At 29.0% G+C, this 10,672-nt stretch overlaps 1 protein-coding gene and 1 non-coding gene across 5 annotated transcripts; both read left to right on the top strand.

The window, feature by feature from the left end:
• Nucleotides 1-5,396: 5,396 nt before the first annotated feature.
• LOC123212981 (pinin-like) lies at nt 5,397-10,672 on the top strand. Of its 4 annotated transcripts, none has more exons than XM_044632265.1 (10): nt 5,397-5,555; nt 5,644-5,754; nt 5,833-5,898; nt 6,439-6,549; nt 6,629-6,742; nt 8,229-8,300; nt 8,587-8,670; nt 8,785-8,885; nt 9,456-9,540; nt 10,170-10,672. In XM_044632265.1, the coding sequence occupies exons 1-10, from the start codon at nt 5,472-5,474 to the stop codon at nt 10,566-10,568; spliced, it is 1,227 nt and encodes a 408-aa protein (XP_044488200.1). In that variant the 5' UTR covers nt 5,397-5,471; the 3' UTR covers nt 10,569-10,672. The 4 variants fall into 4 exon arrangements, with proteins under 4 accessions (XP_044488200.1, XP_044488198.1, XP_044488199.1 ...); XM_044632263.1 differs by having other exon boundaries at nt 6,397-6,549; XM_044632264.1 differs by having other exon boundaries at nt 5,827-5,898.
• LOC123215181 lies at nt 9,721-9,876 on the top strand. The gene has a single exon (XR_006501981.1). It is a non-coding gene; the product is annotated as a small nucleolar RNA snoR135 (small nucleolar RNA).

The raw sequence follows: 10,672 nt of genomic DNA, 5'->3' as shown, positions 1-10,672 counted from the left end.
TTCTTTTTATCTTTCTTTTTTCTTGTTTTCTTTAATTTTAGTGAGATCTTTTTTTGTACTTGATTTGATTTCACACATATTATATAATAATTAGAATAAGTTTAGAGTGTGCGTTCTCAAAATTGGTATCCACATATTAGATTTATGCACATTTAAGTGTTATATTTTATTAGGGAAGAACAATATAATATATACATATTTTTAATATATAATTTGAGTATATAGATGATATGTCATTATACGATTGGATGTTATTTAATATTTAATTCAAAATTGTCCAATCACGTAGTGACATATTATCTGTATATTCAAATTATATACTAAAAATATATACATATAGTTTTATTAACAAGGGAATTAATTCAATTACTCAAATGGGGTTTACACTTTTAAACTAACGCTTCAGGGATTATATAGAAATAGTTAAGAAAATAAAATAAACACTCATACACCCTTATCCTAATATTATGTAAACCATAGCCCTTTCATCTTATTTCTATCAACATTTTCAACAAAAAATAACTTAAAAGCACGAAATCTAGCAAGAATTTTATCTTAATATAAGTAAGCCTTTTTTATGTGGCTTTTTTTTTTTTTTCAACATCTCAATTGAATTTGATCAAAATTTGTTTGAAATGTTAAGAATTCATGGTGTAGGGGCATTTTTGCTCCCAATATGCATAAGTTTAAATTTAATCTCAACATTAATTCTCCATTGTTTTTGAGAATTTGAGTTAGAACTTTGGTATATGAACTTGTTTATTAAGAGTAGTTGTGAATTTTGAAAGATCGAATGACCTAAGGAGAGGAAGGGGGTTGAATTAGGCATTTTAAAACAATTTTTACCAAATTAAATAATTAAACCAATTTATGTAACTTAATGAATGTTTACTATTTTTAATACAATTTATGAGAATGTCAAAAGATATTTCAAATAATCAATACAATTAAAATAATATACAATATAAAATATGAATTTAAGAGATCAGAAAATCTAACAAGCAATTTATAATCATTCAACGCAACTCAACCTAGGTTCACTCTTTCAAGTTATCTCCCTTGAAGTATTGCACTAATCCTTAGTTGATAAAACGCTAAACAAACTTTTCTTCATAATACAAATAATTTTCAAAGTGCTATTAATTTTTACAAGTATAAGAGCCCACTTTCTCTCATTAAAAATCTCTAACTTCACCAAGAGTGAATCTCATTCTTTTACAATATGAATTTTTAAAAAGATTAAGTTTAAAAACTCTTTCAAAGAGTATACATGAAATTTTTAACTTAGTACAATTCGATGCAAATGAAATCAAGAAAGTTTATAAGCAAGGTTTTTGATTAAAGAGAAGGATTTGCAAGTAAGTAGCTCAAGAATGTTCTGCTCTCAAATATATCAAAGTTCTTAGTTGTCAAAAGTCATTCCCAAGTGAATTTGATTGAGTTTATATAGAAAAAAATGAGAAAAGTTATTATTATACACAAAACTAGTTGTTTTAATTTTCTAGAAAATGTAAAATTTGGTTGGCTGGATGTAATTCGGTCAACTAAATGTTATGTGACACTTTTGTGGCATCCACATGGTATTAACAATTAGAAAATTCATTATCTGAATGCATGACTTCTGAATAACCCACAACCGCAATAAAAAATTTTCTTCTACTCATATTTGATCAAACAAATTTATTGCAATTTACCCCTTAAAATTTTTAAAAATTATAATGTCCCTCTTAAGACTTTGAAAAATGACAATTTAACTCATTTTGAAAAACTTTTTCAAAACCAACTTTAAGATATGATAATCTAGTCTATAAAACTTTATAATTTCAAAATGAGTTATTGAAATTTGATAAAAATTTACTTAACTCATTAAATTTGAAAAGTGACATTTAAATCAAAAATTTGAAAGATAGGAAAAATATCAATTTAACCTATTTATGAAAAATTTATTCAAGCCCAAATTTGAGATATGATATATTAGTTCATAAAACTTCATAATTTCAAATGTGTTTTTGGAATTTGACAAAAATCTATTTAACTTATTAAGTTTGAAAAATAACATTTTAGCCCAAAAATTTGAAAGATTTGAAAACAATTTTTTGAGTGAGCTTTCATAAGTAAATAAATATTTTAATTAAGACTAATGCTTCAAAATTACAAAAACCATCTACATAAACTTGAGGATTTTTTTCAAATTTTCAAAAATTCTTCATTTGAGTTTTGCTTTTGATTTCCCACTTTGATCCTCCTTCAAATGCATTAGGTGAATTCTTACAATCTAAAACTCACACTCAAGTAAAGTCATCAATTAATATAATTAGAGACATATTAATTTGTTATCATCAAAATAAAAATATAATGACTCATTGAGTCAACAAATTTGAGTTAATATTTGTGTAAAATATGAAAAAATTGCAAACAGACACAAGGTAGAAGTAATTGCGCTTATTATTTATAAGTCTAATGTCAATATTATTTTTTCATCAATTCACCATTTTTATTGTGAATCTAACTTAGAAGTATGATTTTTAACATTGTGTTTGCTTTATTTCTCCATTTTTTTTTTTAATGAAGGATCAATGTCAATTTGAGTTAAAATTTGTGTAAAATGTCAAGAAATTGTGGCTAGACCTTTTTTGTAGGTAGGCTTGAGTAGGCCTAATGGACTAAAATGCAAAGTTTTAAACCTTTAGGGGTAATTGACAATTCGTGTTTGTATAGGGTTCATTTTGATATTTTATAAATAGGGTTGGACTATATTTTAACATGTGAAATTTCATATGATATATTTCATAAGTATTTTGCATATTTTCATTGTATATTTAAGGATCTTACAAATGTAATAACCTGTTTTTTTCTACCGTGAGATTTTTGACCATGTCTGAAGTAGTGTTTATATATGACACCCTTAAATGATTCCCATATCAATAAAGCACAAGAGATATATTGAGTTTATATGTGTGTCTCACATCATTTTCTGAATAAATTATATCAAGTAAAGATCATGAAAGGATTAGTGGGAGAAAATAATAATAAAGTTATTGTAAATCATGATTTGATATGATATTTATTTTTATTTCTTTTTAGATTAAGTCCTTATCTTTAAAGTGATTTCAAGATTAATTTAGCTATTAATCACATTGCTTTATTCTATCTTATAATGAACAATTGATGACAAATGATAATTGTCAAAAGGATTGAGATAAAAAAATTTATATTTTTGTGTCATCAATCAACTTACTTTATATTGTTATATGGCAAAGTTCTTTGTGGATCAAAACTCACATATATAATATTCGAAAGTATAGTAAATGATAAATTGATATATGCTACACTAATCTATAACATAAGAAAAAGTCTCAAATAAGACATGATTTATTCTAAAACTCATAAATTAAAAACATAAGTTTATATTTGTTATGACTCTTATAACCTGTCTAAGTTTCAATAACAAAATCTTTTAATTTCGACAATCACAATTAAGGTTCATAATAGTATTAATCAAGTCACATACTTCCATATTTTATAAAAACAAACTAAACAGTTATGAACATAATTATTAGTATTATGTAAGATACGATACATATTCTACGATATGATACAGTTAAAAACGATATATATCATATGTAGAAAAGTTAAACAAGAGACATTTCAAACATTTTATTGCCATTATAGTTTTGTAATATAGTTTCTTATCCATATTCTTATGATGATATCACTATCATACACTTAAGCTTTCGATATTTCTGATTGATTTCCAATATAAAAACATATTGTCTTTTTTTTTCTTTTATGTCTCTTTATATATATATGTGTGTGTATGTGTGTGTGTGTGTGTGTGTGTGTGTGTGTGTGTGTGTGTGTGTGTATGTATTTATGACTTAGGATTGAACAATTATACATTTATTTAATGCACTAAAAAGTGTTAGTTGGATTAATTACTTTATAAGACATGAATTGACTGGATTGATTAATGTATAAGATGGCTTTGATGACGAGGCTAAGAAATGAAATATAAGATGACTGGATTGATTAATTACTTTACTTGTATAATTCAATCTATTTGTCAAATGATATCTCCTCGAGGCTAAGAAATAGATTAAGTGTCTCCCTCGAGGAACCTTTTATGCACATAGATTGACTTTTTGTCAATGACTGGACGATATTGGATTGAACACTAACTCAATCTCACTGTAGCCACAAATTCATATAGTCATTGTTATCTATCAGTGGGCCTATATCTAAGATATCGGCTCTTATGCTCGAAAGTGATAAATCTATTGATCTATTATAACCTTCATACATATATTGATATAACCGATTACCACCTGTCTAACAACCAACTATAAGTATTACGTTGAGTTGGAGTCAAACTATAATGTTCATTATATAAGATAATTCAATGATCTTAAATCTAAGGATTGCATATATTTCTATTTATTAAAAACATATATTTCATTAAAGAATTATATATATATATATATGGAATTCAAAGTATCTAATTTAATATCTCGAAGAAATCTTCAAATTTCTATAAATGTTAATGTATAAGTAACCAAACGAATAAAATATAATTGACAATATGAATAGGAGAAAACCTACAAAATGTACTAAGGTGCTCAAAAAACACAAAATAAGCCACGTATTGTTTTAAAAGAGAGAAGAGAAAATCTATATATAAAAGAAAAGATACCATATAATATTTTATTTAAAAAATTATATAAAAAATTGGGGTCTTCGACGTATTTTCTTTCCATCTTAAAACACTTTCTGGGTTAAAATGTTAAAGAATGGAGGTTTTTCTCTACATATTACATTATTCTTGTGATATGTTTACAATCCAATTATCATATAAAGATAAGAGTAATTAAGAAATTACATGAACTAAGTTGTTCATTTGGCATATTTTATCATGAAAGGACATATTGGTGTCAATTACATAAATTTAATATTCTCTCAGAAGTAAATTGTTAAAATTCATTAGTTCTTAATTAAATTAGAAAATAATCTGCATACTATAGAAAAGATTTCTGATCAAAATTGTTAAGCTTTTTTCATTAATTTTTTTAATTACTAAAAATATTTAAGTAAAAGAATTCATTTGTTTTTGTGTTTTCTAAGAAGAGGAAGAAGATGCATAGGTAAAGAATATTTTGTGTTTTGTAACATGAATGGTTACAGAACAAAGAAAAGAATTTGTTAAAGGAAAAAGACAAGGTTAATATTGGAATTCAGACAGTTACTTTTGTTTGATTAGAAATATTTTTGATGGACTTAATTACCAACTCATGGGCCACTAAGGTACGGGCCTATATGTTGTCGGGCTCAGCCCAATTAAATCCAACTTACCCTAAAAATTAAAACCCCTCTACTCGAGCGAGCACCAACAAAGCAGAAGGGTTTCATTATAAGTCTTTTTTTTGTTCGTTGAATTGAAGTAAAATTTATAATATAAACAAAAACAGAAACCCTAAATGGGAAGCACTGCAGTAGAGAATCAGAAAACTGCCGAAGAGCTCCAGCGAGAGATCGACGAGCTCCATCGCCAGCAGCGAGAGGTGCTTCTTCGTCGTTAACTTTTATCTTTAATCCATCCTTTTGATATAAGTTTTATTAATATTTTTTTGTTGATTGAATTTGTAACAGATTACTGAAAGGCTTCGGGACCCGCGAGGACTCCGTAGAGGAGCCTTGTCTGGTGCCGGCCCTCGAAATTTCGCCGCCAATGGATCACGCCAGCGCGGCTTTTCTCGACCTGTAATTACTTAAATTTTCTTTTGTTTCATGTATAATTGTTGAGAATGTGTTATGTTGATGAGGATGCGTTAGTTTCAGGCTGATAGGACTGACGTTGAAGATCAACCTCCAGCTAAAAGAAGACTCTTGTCAGCCGTTGTTAAGGTTAGACATGGAACAATTTTTATTATGTTGCGTATTTCTTCAATTCAACATTTGCTTTGTTGTTTATTTCATTTAAAGTTTCGGTTTACATAAGAATTTGAGGTGGAGTTTTAATCAGGTATTGTTTACTTTCTTGTTGGGATTATAGAGTTGAGCAAAAGGAACAACAGTTAAATTTTATACAAAATTGTAGTTTTCTTGACTGATTGATTTGCTAATTGTTGATTTCATTGAAAGTTTTGATTTGCACAGGAATTTGAGGTAGACTTTTCTTTCTACATTATTTTATTTTTGGTTTAGAATGTAGAGAGGAAAAAAAGGTACAACAGTTAAATTTATACAACATTGTATTTCCATGAGTTATTGGTATTTGACTTAGTGATTGTTTAGTTAATCAAATGGAAATCTTTGTTATATTTCTCTTTAAAGTTATTCTTATTTATATTGGCAAATTTATAATTAAAGATTAATTGTACTGTGTTTTATTTGGTTATGAAGTTGGATGATGGAGAGATCACTGAGCATGCTGAGGTAATGAAGGATGCAGGTCAAGAAGGAACTATGGCAGCTAATCAGAGTGATAGGAAGCCTACTGATTTGCAGCATGGGGGCTGGTCCAGAAGGGATGGACATCAGAAAGTTGCAAAGATGGTAGTTTGATAATGTCTCTTGTTTTGTTGAAAATTGTTTAGCTAAGACTATATGTTGTAATACTTTGTTTTGTTTGTAGGATGATTCAATGCCAGTAATGGAGCATGTTCCTCGAGTTTTGCCAAAAGATGAGGATCCAAGTTTGGTTAATAGAAATAAGAGAATGCTGGGACAACTTTTGGGGACTTTGGAGGTATGTGTTGACATTTGCTTGAGCTTTTTACTTTTTTTATTGAAACTAGATTTACTTTAACACGGAGTCTGGTAGGAAATATCTGGTTCAAGTAATTTATTGGAAAACATGATTCTACAGCTCTTTCTCTTATGTTAATGTGATTTTTTTTTTAATTTATACAAAAACTTAAGTACTGCCAGAAATATCTGAAAACTGAGAAAATAACAATTGGTTTTAGAATACTATAGTCCTAGAACAATACTGCAATAATCAGCTCAACAATTCATGCTTTGTCATTTTTTTTAGTACCATCTCCTTTCAACCTTATTAGCTTCATGCTGCCCATTATAATAATTAGTACTTTTTTTTATGAATCTTTTGGATGATTACATGGTGCTATTACATGTACCTATATTGGTCTCTCGTTTATTTTTAAAAGCATACACATTATTAGAAGAAAGTAACTACAACAATTGAAAAAGTTTCTGGTAGATGGGAAATTAGGGCTATAACTAAAAATGTTAATAAAAAATACTTATAGTGGGATTAATAGGTTTAATCTGAGAATTAGAAGTATAAAGACACTCTTATTGTTTGTAGCGTAATTCAAATTCATAGACGCTGTCAAAGTTACATCAACTACTGCTCCAATGTTGAGTAAGACACTGTCCAAAATAGATACAATTGAAACAAGTAAAGATGCTCCATTAAAGTGGAGAATACAACAATTATACCATTAGCATTTTTAATGTTATTAAACATTTTTACTCCTTACTAAAGTGAAGAGTCTGTCACCTAAGGACATGGTGTCGTAAAAGTGTGTGTATAACCTATCCATGCTTGCCATTGATGCTGACTTTGCATTTCTTTTTCTCTTAAGAGAACTTTGACCTCAGCAGGAGGAATATAGTTTTTGAAATATGTATATTTTGTTGATCTGTTGAGAAATGTCTTTCTTTCTTTAGGCTCTTCTAGGATTTTCCAAGGTTGGACAAATTGTTAAGAATTTTGTAGAATTCACTAAGTAGTGCTTTATAATGGTTAATTTTTGTACGAAACATAAACTCAGATAAAAAATAAACGATATGTTTATTACATGAAATGAAGAAAATGATTATTAATCACGAAAAAATTGTGAGAAGAGAAACATGAAAATTGATTCCTAGAAAGAACTTGATAAGGGTCTTTAGAAAATTGGTGCAAATTCTTAATGAAGTTCTTAAGGGCCTGTTCAGCAAATTTCTTCATTTTTTTTTTTTTCTGCTTAATGATATGCTATGCAAACTGGGAATGAATGTTTTCCTAAATAAAATGATCGAAAATTTCTTTTATCTATTTTTGCATTTTTAAAACAGAAAACATAGCTATGTAGCCCCTAAAATCAATCTTCTAGATTCTTTTTTTTTTCAGTGGAAATACATTTTTAGTTTGGTGCTAAGATAAATGTTAGCTTTTTGTTTATAGTTTTATTCCTGCTGACTTTTTTTTTTTAAATTTCTGCCAGAAATTCAGGAAAGAAGATATGCAGCTTTCGGGATCGGAGGCATACAGGCAGAGGTCAAATGCTTTGCAAAGAGTAAGCGTACACCACCCTATATCTTCGTCTAAATGAAAGTAACAATTAAATAGTGAGAATTTTCTGAGAGATTCTATAAAATTCAAAAATTATTTGGGAACCTATAAAATGAATTGTAACACAGTTTTTCTATCTTCATTTCTGTGGATATTGTTTGTAGTTTATTGGTTTTCATGCTGATTTTGAATCATGGTTAAAGTCTCTTAGTATCTTATTTTAAGCTGTAAACTTTTTGGAAACCTAGAGTTTCAAAGTGAAACCACTTGATTTGTCCAAACTTTCTTAGGCTGAGCAAAGAGCACGTGAAGAAAGTGAGAGGCTGAGACTTCAAGAGCGTGAGCAAATTGCAGAAAAGAGGAGGAGAGATCTGGTTAGTTTCTAATTATACTACTTTTATTTATATTAAAGAATCCTTAAATGGATTTATTTTTTCTGTTTGCAAGTGAATATTTCTTACTATTTGTTTTTCATTATTCTGCGTCAGACTCTTAGGGCTCGTGTTGCAGCAAAGGCAGAAGAGAAGAAGTTGGAATTGCTATTTCTACAGTGGAGTGAGCACCATAAAAAGCTTAGCAATTTCATAAGGTATTCATTTATTTGACTATTTTGGTTTAGAATTTAAATGCAATCCTTTGTATTCTAAGATGAGGGAAAGTAGAAATTTTGAGAAAATATGTTTGTTGAAATGTTTTCAAAAATAGTTTAGAGATGCAATCTTAAAATCTGAAAACAAATAATAATCATTTTCTTTGTTTATCATAGTTTTTAGCCGTGAAAATAGTTTCTGAAAATCATATGAGAATTGTTTTCTCATATTTTAAATATTACATAAAACCCATGTTTTAATTTTATCTTATTGTTTTTGGAAATAACTTTCTGATCACAAATCAGACAAGCTCTAATATTTTCATGCCATTATTCACATTCTGACTCAAATCTTTCTATGGATTCATTTTTGGCTGCAGGTTATTTTTAATTTTGGTCCAAAAAAGTGTCCATATTCACAATTTTATTGAGACAAAGATAAGTTTCTGTTCATGTGTACAGTGGTGTTGAAGCTACTAAATCAGTGAATGCTTCCTGCAGAAGTTTTGAGTTTTTTCTAAATTAGATTTTAATTTTATTATCTAAGTTGTTTTATTGTGGGATTTATAGGACCAAATCGGAGCCTCCAATTTATTATTTACCTGCCAAACCACTGGATGAAGATGCAATCTCACTAGAACAGCGTAGGGAACAGGTGACATTCCTTTTTTTATTTAACTAATAGTATGTAGCTGATGTTCACTATATATGTAGAGAGAGAGACACACACACACACACAATCCATCATAACATTCAGCCTATATATATTAATATTAACCAAAAAAGGAAAGAAAAGAAACAAAATTGAAATAAATATTCTTACAATCACAACTTCATTGAAGGGACGGGATGTGTGTGTCAGCATTTGTGTGACAATCATTGCACTCTGTGCCTGAAAGAGTTCCCTGCAAAATTGATTGTTAGGGGAAGGTGGGCAGTTGTGTCTCATTTTCTGCCATTGAGAATTACAACAATCATCTTCTGCACATCACTTTTTAGCCTATTTCTCCTAGTGTGTGTGGGAAGCTTAGAAGATGTATTTATTGACAGATTTAGGCACTATTAATTGAATTTCAATATGTTCTTGTGCATGGGAAGCGAAGTTTAGAAGAGTGGGATCTCATGCACCATTTCGTACTTTCTCATTATTTTGAAAACGATGTTCTTAATATTACGTGAAGACTAATTTAGGAGCCATATTGCTTGCTTAATGTATATTTGGGATCATTTAGATGTATAGGGAAAATCTCATGTATCTGTTCATCAATGCATGTAAATATCCAGGAATTTTCAGAATGGAAAGCTGCTAGGAGGGAAGAACTATCGAAATATCAGAAGCAAATCTCTGAACAGTATGTTGCAAACGTTGAGAAGGAACTGGAGCGGTGGCAAAATGCAAGAAAAGCTAGGAAAGCAAACAATGATATGTTAAACTTGCAGGAAACAATGGACAAAGAGTTGGACAGTCATCGGCTTGAGCATGGTCCAAAATCAAGAAAGATTCCAGGTGGTAGCAATAATGACGAAGATGAAGAGGATGTGGAAGATATCAATGTTGGGGAGGATGATATGATGGACGATGTGCTGGATGTTGATGATAACAGGAGAACAGATGAATCTTCCAAGGCAGATGCTGGTATTATTACCAGCCCACATCCTGAAAATATAGAAAGTGGTAACTGAAGCCATTCATTCCTTCACACCTTTCTTTTAAGTTGCTATTAATAAGACTATTTTGTAATTATTTCTTTTAATATCTAATATTGGAGAACAAAAGATTTTGATAA

This window comes from Mangifera indica, chromosome 4, assembly GCF_011075055.1.
Source record: "Mangifera indica cultivar Alphonso chromosome 4, CATAS_Mindica_2.1, whole genome shotgun sequence".
Lineage (NCBI taxonomy): Eukaryota > Viridiplantae > Streptophyta > Magnoliopsida > Sapindales > Anacardiaceae > Mangifera > Mangifera indica.
Note: the sequence above shows the minus strand (reverse complement) of the source record. Positions and strands in the feature narration are given on the sequence as shown.

Excerpts from the sequence above, each read along its gene's own strand:
- LOC123212981 (XM_044632262.1), top strand. The coding sequence starts at position 5,472 with ATGGGAAGCACTGCAGTAGAGAATCAGAAAACTGCCGAAGAGCTCCAG. Across the intron at positions 5,556-5,643 it reads TCCATCGCCAGCAGCGAGAG|ATTACTGAAAGGCTTCGGGA; the intron begins GTGCTTCTTCGT and ends AATTTGTAACAG. Across the intron at positions 6,743-8,228 it reads AACTTTTGGGGACTTTGGAG|AAATTCAGGAAAGAAGATAT; the intron begins GTATGTGTTGAC and ends AATTTCTGCCAG.